This window comes from Loxodonta africana, chromosome 4 (assembly GCF_030014295.1).
Source record: "Loxodonta africana isolate mLoxAfr1 chromosome 4, mLoxAfr1.hap2, whole genome shotgun sequence".
Classification (NCBI taxonomy): domain Eukaryota; kingdom Metazoa; phylum Chordata; class Mammalia; order Proboscidea; family Elephantidae; genus Loxodonta; species Loxodonta africana.
In genome coordinates, this window is record NC_087345.1 from 117,421,723 (window position 1) to 117,434,815 (window position 13,093).

Genomic DNA, 13,093 nt, shown 5'->3' on the forward strand with positions numbered 1-13,093 from the left:
AAAAATTGCACACAGTCTTTTTATCTTGTCAGTCAGGAAGTGACACCTATCATTGGCCAGACTAGTCACATGACCGCATATGGATGCAATGGGGCTGAGAACTGTAATCTCTTATATGCTCAGGAAGGACAGGATATGAGGGAGCACTAATAATGTCTCTCAGAAACGCATTGAGTGTAAGACGAATCTTTTCACAGCTTTGTGTAGTGCGGAATTGGAAGGTAGACTAATGGTTACCAAAAACCAAACCCATTGCCATTGAGTTATTCTGACTCAGCGAACTTATAGGACAAAGTAGAATTGCCCTATAGGGTTTCCAAGACTGTAATCTTTATGGAAGCAGACTGCCACATCTTTCTCCCACAGAGAGGCTGGTGGGTTCGAGCCGCCAACCTTTTGGTTTGGGGTCGAACACTTAATCACTCTGTCACCAGGGCTCTGACAAACGGGTAGGAAAAGAATATTTTCTCTTTGAATGGAAATCTGTACGCTGGAATCAGACACTGTGTTAGCCAGAGGAGCTTTGGACTCACAATTTTTTTTTTCTGCTATTAACCAAAAGATATTTTTAAATCTAAGCATAATATTGCCTTATAATGATATTCAGGATTCGGAGACTCAAAGGACTGAAAACAGTGTTCTCGCATAATGCCCAAGAAAATTTCTAGAAGTCCAAATGTGGTATTGCTAAATGATTTTTTTTGTTCTCTCTATTGCAACATAGATGAATCATTTGTACTTGTAAATGTTCAACAGATTATAAAATTCGTAATATGCATATATTTGGAAGTTTAACTCTTAGTTTACTCAAAGGTACCAGTGATTTCATGCACCAGAGACACAATAAGAAAGTCTGGGATAAATTTAGTCACCAAAATATTATTGTTAGTAACTCCAATTACATTATTCAATCTACATTTGTTATTATTTTCATGAGATATTTGTGAGGAATCAGGGAATGTATTTGGTAAGCTCCATAGCAGTAAAGCATTCCCAACCTTCATATATTTAGATTTCTCACTGACCTACAAATGCCAAGCTAACAAAGAAAATAATGCTAACATTTTTCAGATGTTTCACTTTGACAAGAAATTTAATGAAAGAACTTTAGAATAATATCTACTATCTATATCTACTGTATTAAGGTCATTATTCCTTCTCAAAAGTCTCCCAATTGGAATAAGTTACGTAGTGACCCTAACCGTATCCTACTTTTTAGCACTGGAGAATGTTAAGTTACTATACATACATTCATGGTAATAGTATGCTACTATACACAAAGTCCTTGAGTATCATATGCACTCAATGAAATCTTGGTTAATTCTTGGAAGATAAATTGCAGAGTTGAAATAAACTATAAACCCATATGTGAATGTGATGTGCAATAAATACTTAAAGTAGGCTATGGTATGAATAATTTTAAATAAGTAAGTTTAAGAGATTATAATTTAATTGTATCTTATTCAATTTGAAAATTTGGACCTGAGTCCACTTTGAAGAAAGAGTAAACAGTTAAACACCACAAATAGGATTTATGCACTAGTTTATTTATTTCAATACGCAATTTAAGACATAAAATTCCTGATAAATATCATGTCCCATCTCTATACACTCACATATACACACACAGAAAAATAACCACTCTATAACTTGGTACGCTAAGGAACACTTCACAACGGAACATTCTAATGTAGAAATCAAGTCAATGAGTCACGTTCTCACAAAGGCAGATGCTTCTTGCTATTTTTTAAAAAAATAAGTTGAGTGTTTTGGAAATGGCATAATGATGCATAATACTGATATCATTGTATATGACTTAATGCTGCTTCCAAAGGTGCCTTACCCACAGTAAGGGAAGAGCCAATACCCTAATCTAAGTTAAAGCAAAGCATTTCATTTGATGTCCAATATCATAAAAAAAAAATAGCTTCCTTAAAAACAGAATGAACAAAAAAACACAAATGCGTTACACACATGTAACTTCTTCCAGAAATGTTCAATCAGTTTAAAAAAGAAAATAAGTTGCCGTATGGTACATAATTTCCAGAACTCTGTGGCCTTTTAATTGAAGACATTAATAGAAACACAGTTGCCTTTGCAATACGCTGCATAAAAAGATGATTGAGGTTTGCTGAAAGCTACTTAAACAGAATAAAGGACACATACCTTTAACAAAAGCTCAACGATGATAATATACAATGAGTCCCTCATGGGCACAAATTGCTTTTATATTTTTAAATAACTTCCTAGTGCCAGTAAGTATGACAAAAAAGAGAATTTTAAAACTATTTTGACTGAGTCAGAAGTAGGATTTTACTCATTTATTTTTTAAACAGCATCTTCATTTTTGAGATCAGATGCACAAAGGGATCACTTAACAAGGGTACTTACAAGCTCTGGTTTTTTAATGTTTAGAATCATAACTTTACTATTCTAAAACCCAAACTCGTTACCATCAAGCGGATTCCGACTCATAGTGACCCTATAGGACAGAGTAGAACTGCTCCATACGGTTCCCAAGGAGCGGCTGGTGGATTCGAAATGCCAGTGAAACTGCTTAACCACTGCGCCACCAGGGCCCCAGCTTTACTATTACCCAGAAAAAAAGAATTTACCAAGTTTCAAGCTACCATTTCCTCCTCTGTTTTCAATTCAGGTCACAAAGATACAAGCAAAAGAAATGAGCACTTCAATTTTTAGGAGCATTGGCTTTTTATTGTAAGACTTTGATTACTAATAAATTTAAAACAGTTCTTAACAAAACAGTTATGTATGTCAGATAAGTGAAACATGGGACACATAGACTCACATATTCACGGTAGAAATTAAAAAGGCACTGTCAAATCATACAAAATCAGTAGAGAATTTACACATAAAATGGTGAGAACTGCAGAGCTACATAGACCTCTAAGCCAAAAGCCAAAGCCAAAGCCAGTGTCTTCGAGTCGATTCCGACTCATAGCGACCCTATAGGACCGAGTAGAACTGCCCCATAAAGTTTCCAAGGAGCACCTGGCTGATTCGAACTGCCGACCCTTTGGTTCGCAGCCATGGCACTTAACCATTATGCCACCAGGATTTCCATAGACCTCTAAAGGGGTAATTCAGTGGGGCTCTGTTTAAAACCTCAGCTGTATTCCTCTTGCCATATGTATTGGATCCCACATTGGTCGGCAGGGAGGACGGATTCAAGACTGTCGCTGGAATGATGTAGAAAATTTGCCAGGTGTTGCCTCACACAAGTGGCAGTGTTGCATTTCCGTTTTTCCATCTGACGACTGGTAACATCAAACAAATATGAAAGATTAGAGGCTTTATATCTGGAAGGATACAGCTATATGATGAAAACTAAAGGAAATGTTCTAACATAGGTAACTAAATGTTTTGGGTTGAAAATATTTGGACCACTGACAGGTTTTTTTGACACCCTAAAGATGCCACAGAATTCATTTTTAACTTGCAAATTATATAATGCACACTCCGTTATAGTCAGTATTGCATTTTCTAGTATGATTCTTTCTTTGGAAATTCAGAATAAGTTCTAGATAGTGAAAAAAAAAAAAAAAGGGTCTTTGTCTGATATTCTTCTAAATCTTGTTGATGCATTTATTTCCCCATACATAAAATGGACTTGCGTCAACAGTGAAGTGCTCAACTACTATTCAAGAAGTTGGACCTCTGAGCCCACTCAGGGGTGCCTTGGAAGAAAGGCCTGACAGTCTACTTCTGAGAGGCCCCAGACTTAGAAACCCTGTGGAGCACAGTTCTACCCTGATACACATGGAGTTGCCATGAGTCAGAATCAAATCCATGGCAACCGGTAACTGGTAAAAAATGGATTTAGAATGTAAAGTGTACCTGTAACCTGGAATATGTGGAAATTTTTAAAAAGTATATTCATTTCCCAAATATTTTCAACAAGAATTAGGACTATTTATTTTTCTTAAGTTCCCTGAGATCATTGAATTAGGAGTGTTATGAGGGAAATGTCAGGTATTATAAAGTCTCAAGGAAATCAGATTTTTCACTTGTTCAGGCATCTGACTGTTGCGTTGTAGGAGTTTCCTACTCTTAGCATAAATACATGAATGTTGCCGTTTTCCTGCCACCTTCTTGGTTTCTATGCTTTTAACAGTTTTAATGATAGGACTAGGTTAAATGTTAAAACCAAAAGACTTTTTATGTCAGTGGTATTAATATATACCACAGTCTTTCAGCTTCCTGGAACAACTGCATAATACTATTTGAGGTAAATCAGAAATGATAATGATGATTAAATAATCCATTTGAATTTTAATTTCTGTTTCTACTTACAGAAATTATTCATATCGGCTCTATATTTCTATATTACCTTTTATTTAAATGTGTTTTCAAAATGGTATTGTAAATTGATACAGAAGAATAACATTACTTCTTTGCTGATTATTAAGAAAGCTAGGAAAATGTTTTAGTTTCTTCTCCATAGAAATCAAAACATTGGTGAAACTTAGGGTATGTGTAAAGTGAGAAAGAAGTGCAGGTGTGGGGCTAAAACTCAATGTCCGGAAGCCAGTGGAGATAGATAATTTGGGACAAAATTTAGTGAACTTTATCTCAGTGCATATGTTTCGTGTGTGGAGTGATTCATTAGCCGTATTTCTGTTTAGAGATAGCCTAAAGGCAAAAATTTTTAAGTTTTATCTGAAACTTTAGGAGTTTTACTCCCATATTTCCTCTAAAATACAGAAAACTCTTTTTATAGCATCAGATGATGTGGATATCTCTTGAGTGTAAGTATATGCTGACAAACCAATTACTCAGGCAAAGGAAACGCACTCTGAGACCTAATTAACTGGTCTATATATCAATCTTATGCATACTATCTGTTCAATTATTTATTTCTCTTTGCATGTGTACCATGCATGGCCAATGTGCATTTCAAAAGATTGATTTAATGCTTTTTAAGGGTTAAATCAGTTATTGTATACATTGAACATTAAATTCTTAAAGATTATAAAATTTTCCTGAAAAACAGCAGGAATTGCAATATGGCCCAGACATTCCAGACTAGTACATTTAAGTAATAAAGAAAATTATGGGTCAGGTTGGTAAAGTTCAAAGGGATGTCTGTCCCAAAATACGTTTGGCAAATTATCTGGAGCAGAATGTGAAATATTCTATGTGCTAAATGTCTGAGAGGTAACTTGATAATTGGTTTCAAGGTCAATAAGAGGTTTTAGAATGATTCTCCTGGCTGCTAACCTAAAGGTAGGCAGTTTGAACTCACCAGCTGCTCTGAGGTAGAAAAATGTGGCAACCTGGTTTTGTAAAGATTACAGCCTTGGAAACCCAATCAAGGTTGGATTAGTAAGCATGGTATGCAGTGGTTTGCACTGAGCAGTGTACTCACAGGGTTAATTGTATTTACTTGCTAATGTGTGGTGAGAAATTTCACATCTTTGACGTGGTGGGGACAGGTGAAACTGTGCACTGCAAATTGTTTGGGAAGGCCCAATTTGGCCTGTGCTTACTGGGTAATCCAGTTCTGTAGGCTACGGGGCAGTTCTGCTGTGTCCTATAGGGTCGCTAGGGCTTGGAATCAACGCCATAGCAATGGGTTTGGTATTTGAGTTAGTTAGAAGGGCCATTGTTCTGCTACGTAAAAGAAGCATTAAGAGGCTTCAGCTCTGTTGTTCCTTAAATTATAATACTGCTTTCCCAAACAAGAATTTTCATCTAAGCATACTATTCAACATGTACAAGATTCTATCCAAAACAATCATTAAGATAAAAAAGGTGGCTGAAATGGCTAGTGAGAAGCATTATGTCCCTACGTTGAGGTGTCTTTTCTCATCGATCACCTGGGCAGACAAGGCCTCCCAGCTAATGCTAGCCACTTGGAAGCACAGACACGCACGGAAATTCTTGATTTCAAGAGATTTTAAACAGTGATGACTATAGGTCAAACTCTAACTCCTGAAGTGTCTCTTTAAAAACATCTGTTTCAAGGATTTTAAAAATGGTCTGGTTGGTTGTCCCTGGTCTCTACTCTTAACATTTGTGTTTGGAGGTATCCTATGTGAGCTTAATTTGGCCCCAATGTAATTATGTTTTTAACTACCATCTGATTACATGCCAGGCAGATATGTACAACAGAGTGTAAAATAGTTGATGGACAAGTATGTGATCCTTTTGCCTCAGTCATGCTTATTTAGTAAAATAATTTACTCCTTCTTAATCCCCTCTCATATATGTATAAAAGCTGGAAAATTCACAAAAGAGATGATTGAATCTCATGAGTAAAATGACATGGAATAATAAATCTATATTACCTTTAATAATTTTTAGGGGTGTTTAATTAAAATTTGAGACATTTTCTACATAGGTTTACTCAGCCATTTCAGAGACTGATAGACTATTACCTGGTTGACACAGCTCAGGATGATAAAACCTTCCCCCTTAAAAAAAAAAAAAAAAAAGACCAAAGACACTAATTTCAGGAAACACATTAAAAGGCAATTTTTAGAATGTTTTGGAAGCATTTCTAATAACAACTCAAAGTAAGAGAGAAACAAAAATAAACTGACAGTAATGTTATGTACTATCTTATTTCTGAGTGACGTTCACTTCATAAGAAAACTTCCATGTAGACAATTTGATTAAAGATGCATTGCAAATGCCTTAATGAAAGATTCAAGATGCAGACAGAAATAGTAGTATTGCTAATTTTCTTGTCATCATCCAATTGTTCTGCTGGTTTATCAGAAACTTCATGTCAGTTTTAAAGTTATTTTTATCCATAAAAAAGTCAATGGAAAATTACAAACAGTTCTGAGAAGAACACCCTGTAAATGAGATAAGCCCTGAACAACAAAGAAAATCTTCTGATGATTTCTGCTATTTGTTAAACGTAGGTGTAGTAGAATTCTCTGCATATGGCCACAAACCTCTATCCCAACAAAAAAACACCCCAAAGGAAGATAAAGACAAGATGGTGCTCATTTTAATGTGGAGAGTTCTAATGTGAATTATAGCAAACTCCTTTCAAAAGTAAACTTAAATTTCCTTGTTCGAGTATTTAAGTTCAGTCCCATGAGACTATGTGGGGTCAAAATCAATCAGGCACAAACAAATCCTCATTATGTAATTTATGACATATGCATGGAGCTAGACTTAAGAATTTGAAATAAGTGGTGAATTAAAATTTTAAAGGCGTGCCGTTTGAAATTTGTAATTCCTGCTGACATTTTCACCTGACCTAGTTTTTAGACTTTTTAAAAATTACAGTTTAGCTGATACAACACTTTTCAAAATATATCTTCTTAGGATATTCTGATGCAACTGCTACTTAATTATAATATTTTCAAGAAGTATCAATTTATATTTAGAGCAACTCAGAAGAAATCTCGTGGAGAATGATTTTTATTTTATATATAATTCTGTTTCATTAACAGAACAGCTAGTAATATAGAATGAATCCCCAACCAGCAAATGGCTCCTTAACTAGTTCTTCTAACTTCTTAAAAACTTTAATTTGCTCCCTGATTATTTCCATATTTTTCAGTTTCCGAAAGGAGATGTAAAAGCTTTGGATATTGCCAAAGCTCTCTGAGAAAAAGAAAATTTATGTAAATATACAATAAAATTCCACCTGATATAAAATACATGTTTTACTTAGGTATTCTCCAGTTTGTTTCAGAATCAGGTTAACCTAGTAGAAATTGCTACTTTTTGGGTTTTCCTGCTTCTCGTTCTCGCTTTGCCCTTCTTAAATTCCAACAGCCTATTTCTTGACAAAACTGACACCATCCAACCCATTCCTGTCTGTCAGAGGTTCTATAAGAGAAATTCATCAGCCACTGGCATTATTCTCTAGAGAGCACAGAGTTCAAGGAACAACTAACAGCTTACGGTTTTGTTCTTAAGCATGATTTCGTCAGGAATCTAATGGCATAAAGGTTGTTATTTATGTAGCAACATTTAATCCCAAATTTTCCAAGTTAACAAGAAACCTCAGCATTTAGAATTACTAACCTTTCAGTGGGTACAGCTTTCAGATGGTTTAATGCAACAGGCAGCACCATGAGAACTACTGGCAGCTTCAGGATTCACACTGCTTCTCAAATTTTCTGAAAAGAATTAATTCCACACCGAAATCAAGAATTTCTAATAGCTCTGACTTAACGGAATTTTAAACTAGAACCTCATTAAAACAACAACAAGCTGGCCTTCCTTTTTTTTACTTAGTCTACAAGAATCATAATTTCTATTGCTACAGACCCTTAGTACTATTTAAGCAGTTTTCAAATGTTTTCAAGATTTTTACTTCCCTAATTTCCTCCTCCAAAAATCTGGAAAATTAATATTCTAGTACATTATCACCTTAGCTTGGCTCTGAAATATACCATATATTCAATACTAAGTCTATCTTTCTCTGAATAAGTACTGCTTTCCCAGAGATAGAAAACCATTGACCTTTTAATGTTTCAGAATCAGCAATATCAGAAAAACCCCTTTGGCAGCAAAAAAGCTTCATGATAAAAACCCAAATATGTGTTCACTGGGGTATTTACCCCCACTTGCTAACTAGCAATCCATCTTAAATACCCTTCCCACCTTTCCCAGCTCTGGCATCAGGCAGCTCAGAGAGACTCTCATTAATTTCCACAGCTAGTTTGTTTTTAGAGATAGAAGGTTCCTCATGGACAGCGGAAGCAGATGGGTCATTATGACATTAACACATCAGTAAATAATAACAGAACAGGTTCAGAGTGTCTGTGCAGTTAATGATGTGTCATACACAGCAGAAGTTTGAATTTTCCGTCTTTGTAAAATACCAGAGTCAATGTTCAAGGCTTAAATGAAGGATGATCTAGTAAGAAATTCATAAAAAGGGGTGATAAAGTATAACAACAAATGTGCCTATAAGGAAAAGATGAAGCCCGGGACATTGAAGAGATATAACTAAATCCATGTGACCCAAATGGCTTACTTTCACGCACATTCTAAAAGACCGAGATATAAACAAAGGACATAAACGAGAAATCACAAAACCCATTTATAACGATGAGTGCGAGAGGAGTGGAAGGCATAAAAAGTAATTTTCAGACCACAAATTCGTTTGTCTGTATTTACACACAGTTGCATAACTATATGCAGTCAGGGTGACTTTTTCCATTAATTATTGCTTAGAAATATCACAGTCATTTTGTAGGAACAGATTTTACCTTTAGCTTCATGAGAAAATTATGAATAGGTTGACTTGGCAATGTACTCTCTAGTTTGCTAAAATAACTGGTTACCTTGAATATTATCCAAAACATTTTTCTTTTCTTTTTTCCTTATATTTCTAAGTTAAACATAAGTTACATTGTAAGTTATAACAACTTTAATATATTTAGCAACTAAAATAGATTTTGTCAGCAAAAAATGTGCATATCTGTGTAGTTGAAAAAAGACAGAAGTTCCCTAAGTAAAACTTTTTAAGTTATCTAACTTCATTTACTTCTTTAAAGCTTAGTGACATAGTTTGAAGGATCCCTGGTGGCACAATGGTTAAGAGCTTGGCTGCCAACTGAAAGGTTGATGGTTCGAACCCAACAGCTGCTCTATGGGAGAAAAGTCCTGGGGATCTGCTCCTTTAAAGACTTATAGCCTAGGAAACCTATGTGGCAGTTCTACTCTGTCCTATAAGGTCACTATGAGGCAGAACTGACTCGATGGCATGTGTCTAATCCACATATTTATCTATTTTATTTTAATAACACCCTCCCCCTTAGGTGTTAAAAATGCCAAACATAACAGTCAAAACTTGATTCTCCCTTACCCACTGGGAAAAGTAAGGGTATAAGGAAAATGTTCTATGAAAGGAATAGGAGAACTTATTTTTTTTTTTAAAGACTACCATATGCCAGGCACAGTTATTGAGTTTATTTGTGATTCCTCACTTCATTTTCGCAACCTCTAAGTTGGGTGTCAGTTCCTGCAATTGATGGATGATGAAACTGAGATTTAGAGAATATAGGTGACATGATTCAGGTTACATGGCTACTCAGCAGCAGAGTGAAATTAAAATTCTCATCTGTCCTAGGATATTTATTCTTTTGGTTAAAATGGATCTCCGGTCCCATATACTAAATTACCAATAGCTTCCTGTAAGTATTATGTCTTATTATAATACTTTGAACGGTTTTGTCATAGCCACATATGACCTTATGTTGGTTTTGTATAATGTTTCGGGTCCATATCTACCCCAATCTCAAATAGCTTCAGGTTTTACGTGCTTTTTCTATACAGAGGAAAGTGAAGGTGGTAGGTGACAATTACGAGTCTCTTTACATGGCAACTCCAATGACCAGATCATGAGCTCCTTCCTAAAGGACAAACATCACTTATCACTCATCCTTGTATCTTCTCTAGTCCTGCTATTCAAAGTGTGGGTTAGGCACTGGTGGCTTCCACATCCCCTGGGAGCCTGTTAGAAATGCAAGACCTCAGACTCAAACCAGATCTACTGAATCACAATCTGCATTTTAACACGATCCCCAAGTGATTGTGTGCACATTAAATGTGGAGAAAAATTGTCCCATAGTAAAAAAAAAAAAAAAAATTTTTTTTTTTTTTTACATTACATTTATTAATTAATTCAATAAATATTTACTGAGTACTCTGTGACAGGGATTGTTCTAGGTCCTAGGGATGCAAAAGCAAACAAAGTCACTATCCTCACGCAACCTGGGTCTGTGGAGGAAACAAAGGCAAAGTAAACGAACAAATAAATATGCAATAAAAAATGGTGGTAACAACTGTGGAGGAAAAAAATATGATATTGAGAGAAAGAAAAATGATGATGTTGACATTGAATCCGAAAAACATAGTAGCTAACCAAGCAAGGAGTGATGGGGAAGTATTTATAGCCAATGAAACTACCTGTGCGAGTTCAAGTGAATGAAGGGGAAAATGGTGTGAAGATGATGTTGGAGGCATAACCAAGGGCCTGACGGTGGAGGGCTCTGAAGACTATGTTAAGGATTTTGGATTTATTCTAAGGGCATTGAAAAGCTACTTAAGGGATCTAAGTAGGGCTGTGACATGCTTTGCTTTGCATTTGTAAAACTTTAGTCTGATCGTTGTGTGTAAAATGGATTGGAGGGTAGTTGTTTGCTGTTGAGCAGCATTTGACTTGTAGAGACCCTCTTCACACTAGTAATAAAACAAGTGTGACAAAATATCCCTCCAATTATTATACATAATAATTCAATACTAATTTCTTGCACCAGGCTCTCGATCCAGAGAGCTACTGCTTGATGTCAGCCCACCAAGTATCATCTCTGAGATGTCCAATTCTAATTGTGACTGTAAATGTATGAGGGAGTGATTCACTAAGGCTTCATTATTAGGAATATATACACAGCATTTAACTTTTAATTCATGGCACAGGTACCTCCTCGACCACGGTAATTATCCCCAAAGCATCTGATTTTGGGACACCACCTTTCTTATGGCTGCAGTTTCTTCATTTAAGGTAGCCAGTCCATTTTCAGTGCTGTTCAAGGCTGAGGAGATGTATTTGTGCAAAATTTTAATCTTAGCCATAATATTATCATTTTCCATACTAGAGGTGAATATCTTTTAGCATAAGTGAATCTCCTGGCCAAAAAATGTTGAGTATTACCTTGACTGAGCAGGGTCTGTATGGCGTGAAGTATATACAGAGTGAGAAGACTTTGTAATCCTGTACCTGAGGATGTTTTTCCTAATTTCGCTGCTGTAGCCACAGCTGTTAAGCACCCAGGCAAGGTCTTGGCTACAGGATCCAGTTGTAAACTGTAATAAGCTACTAGTCTCTTTATTTCCATGTTCTTGAATCAATACTCACAGGCCTTGACCCTCTTGTTTATGAATATACAACAAAAAGGCTTGTCTTTGTCCACTAGTTCATGCCCTAGGTATCGAACTTGAACCAGACAAAAGTATAATTTATCCTCGGAGACCCTGTGCCCCCCTCAGCTAATTGTTGCTAAAGGTATAATGAGTTAGCTTGACTGTCTTTGAGAATATCTGAGCTAAAAATTATCTGCATATTGACTAATGATGGACATGCTCAGGAATTTCTGAGGAGACAGTATCTTTGTCTTCTAGGCAGATTATGTAGAAGATAAAGTTAAACTTTACAATCTTTATTAAGAGCAATGCAGTAATTAAAGAAAGTTTTGCCATTTACTGGTGAGAAAACCAAGTTTTAGTTTTGTAAACTATTTGATATTTAAAATCTTGTAAATAAACCTGCCAAATCTTAGTTTTAACTATAAAAAATGACATTTTTATAGTACAAATTTTAAAGTGGCAAAAATGTACACATTATCAGAGCCAGATATATATATATCCTCTCTATAACATATAAAAAAAAGCTAAAGCACATAAAATTAAATTATAATGAAAGCTATTAATTAACTCAATTTAGTATCAGTCCAAGGTTTTAAATTATCTAAAGATCTTTTTTTTTTAAAGATCTTAAAAAATATTTTAAGCCTACATACCATAAAACATAATTACTGTTGAAGTAAAGTTTGTCAGAATTATAACATAGTTTAGTTAAATAAAATGTTCCTGTTTCTATGATTTAAAATATTTTAGTAGAAGCAATGCTAGCTTTTTCTCTCAGTAAACTTGTATAAGTTAGAAAAAATATACCCATGTAGAATAAAAATGTGTACTTAACAATGGTAAGTCAGAGAAAACAGCTGTTTTTATTTAACCAAAATTATTAAACTAGTTAGTTTGTCAAACATTTGTCTAAACTTAGTGAACTTAATTTTTTTTTTAAGTTTCTGATTTAGTTTCTAGAATACTTTTTTTTTAAAACATTGAAAATAATTATGGTGGAATCTTTAATTTATGTAAGTGCTTATTTATTTCTAAGGTAATCAAAATAAAGTCCTTGAAGGAATATTATAATCTAATTTGATAATACCATCTGGAGGTACAAAAATATTACATTTTCATAAGCCTGTCTTCTGCACCCTTTAAAAAATAGTGAAATAATTTTAGAATAATTTTTGTCTTTTTGAGGCCTTATTATACTAATCAAAATAAACCATCTTTTTTTTTTTTC

General features: G+C 34.9%; 1 protein-coding gene across 1 annotated transcript; it reads right to left on the minus strand.

Annotated features, from left to right (window-relative positions):
* Window positions 1-2,845: 2,845 nt before the first annotated feature.
* Window positions 2,846-11,837, minus strand: IAPP (islet amyloid polypeptide). The gene is given in 4 exon segments (XM_023554167.2): window positions 2,846-3,171; window positions 3,173-3,278; window positions 8,014-8,089; window positions 11,720-11,837. Coding segments are annotated over 4 exon segments (414 nt in total). The 3' UTR covers window positions 2,846-3,057.
* Between the last annotated feature and the right edge of the window lie 1,256 nt (window positions 11,838-13,093).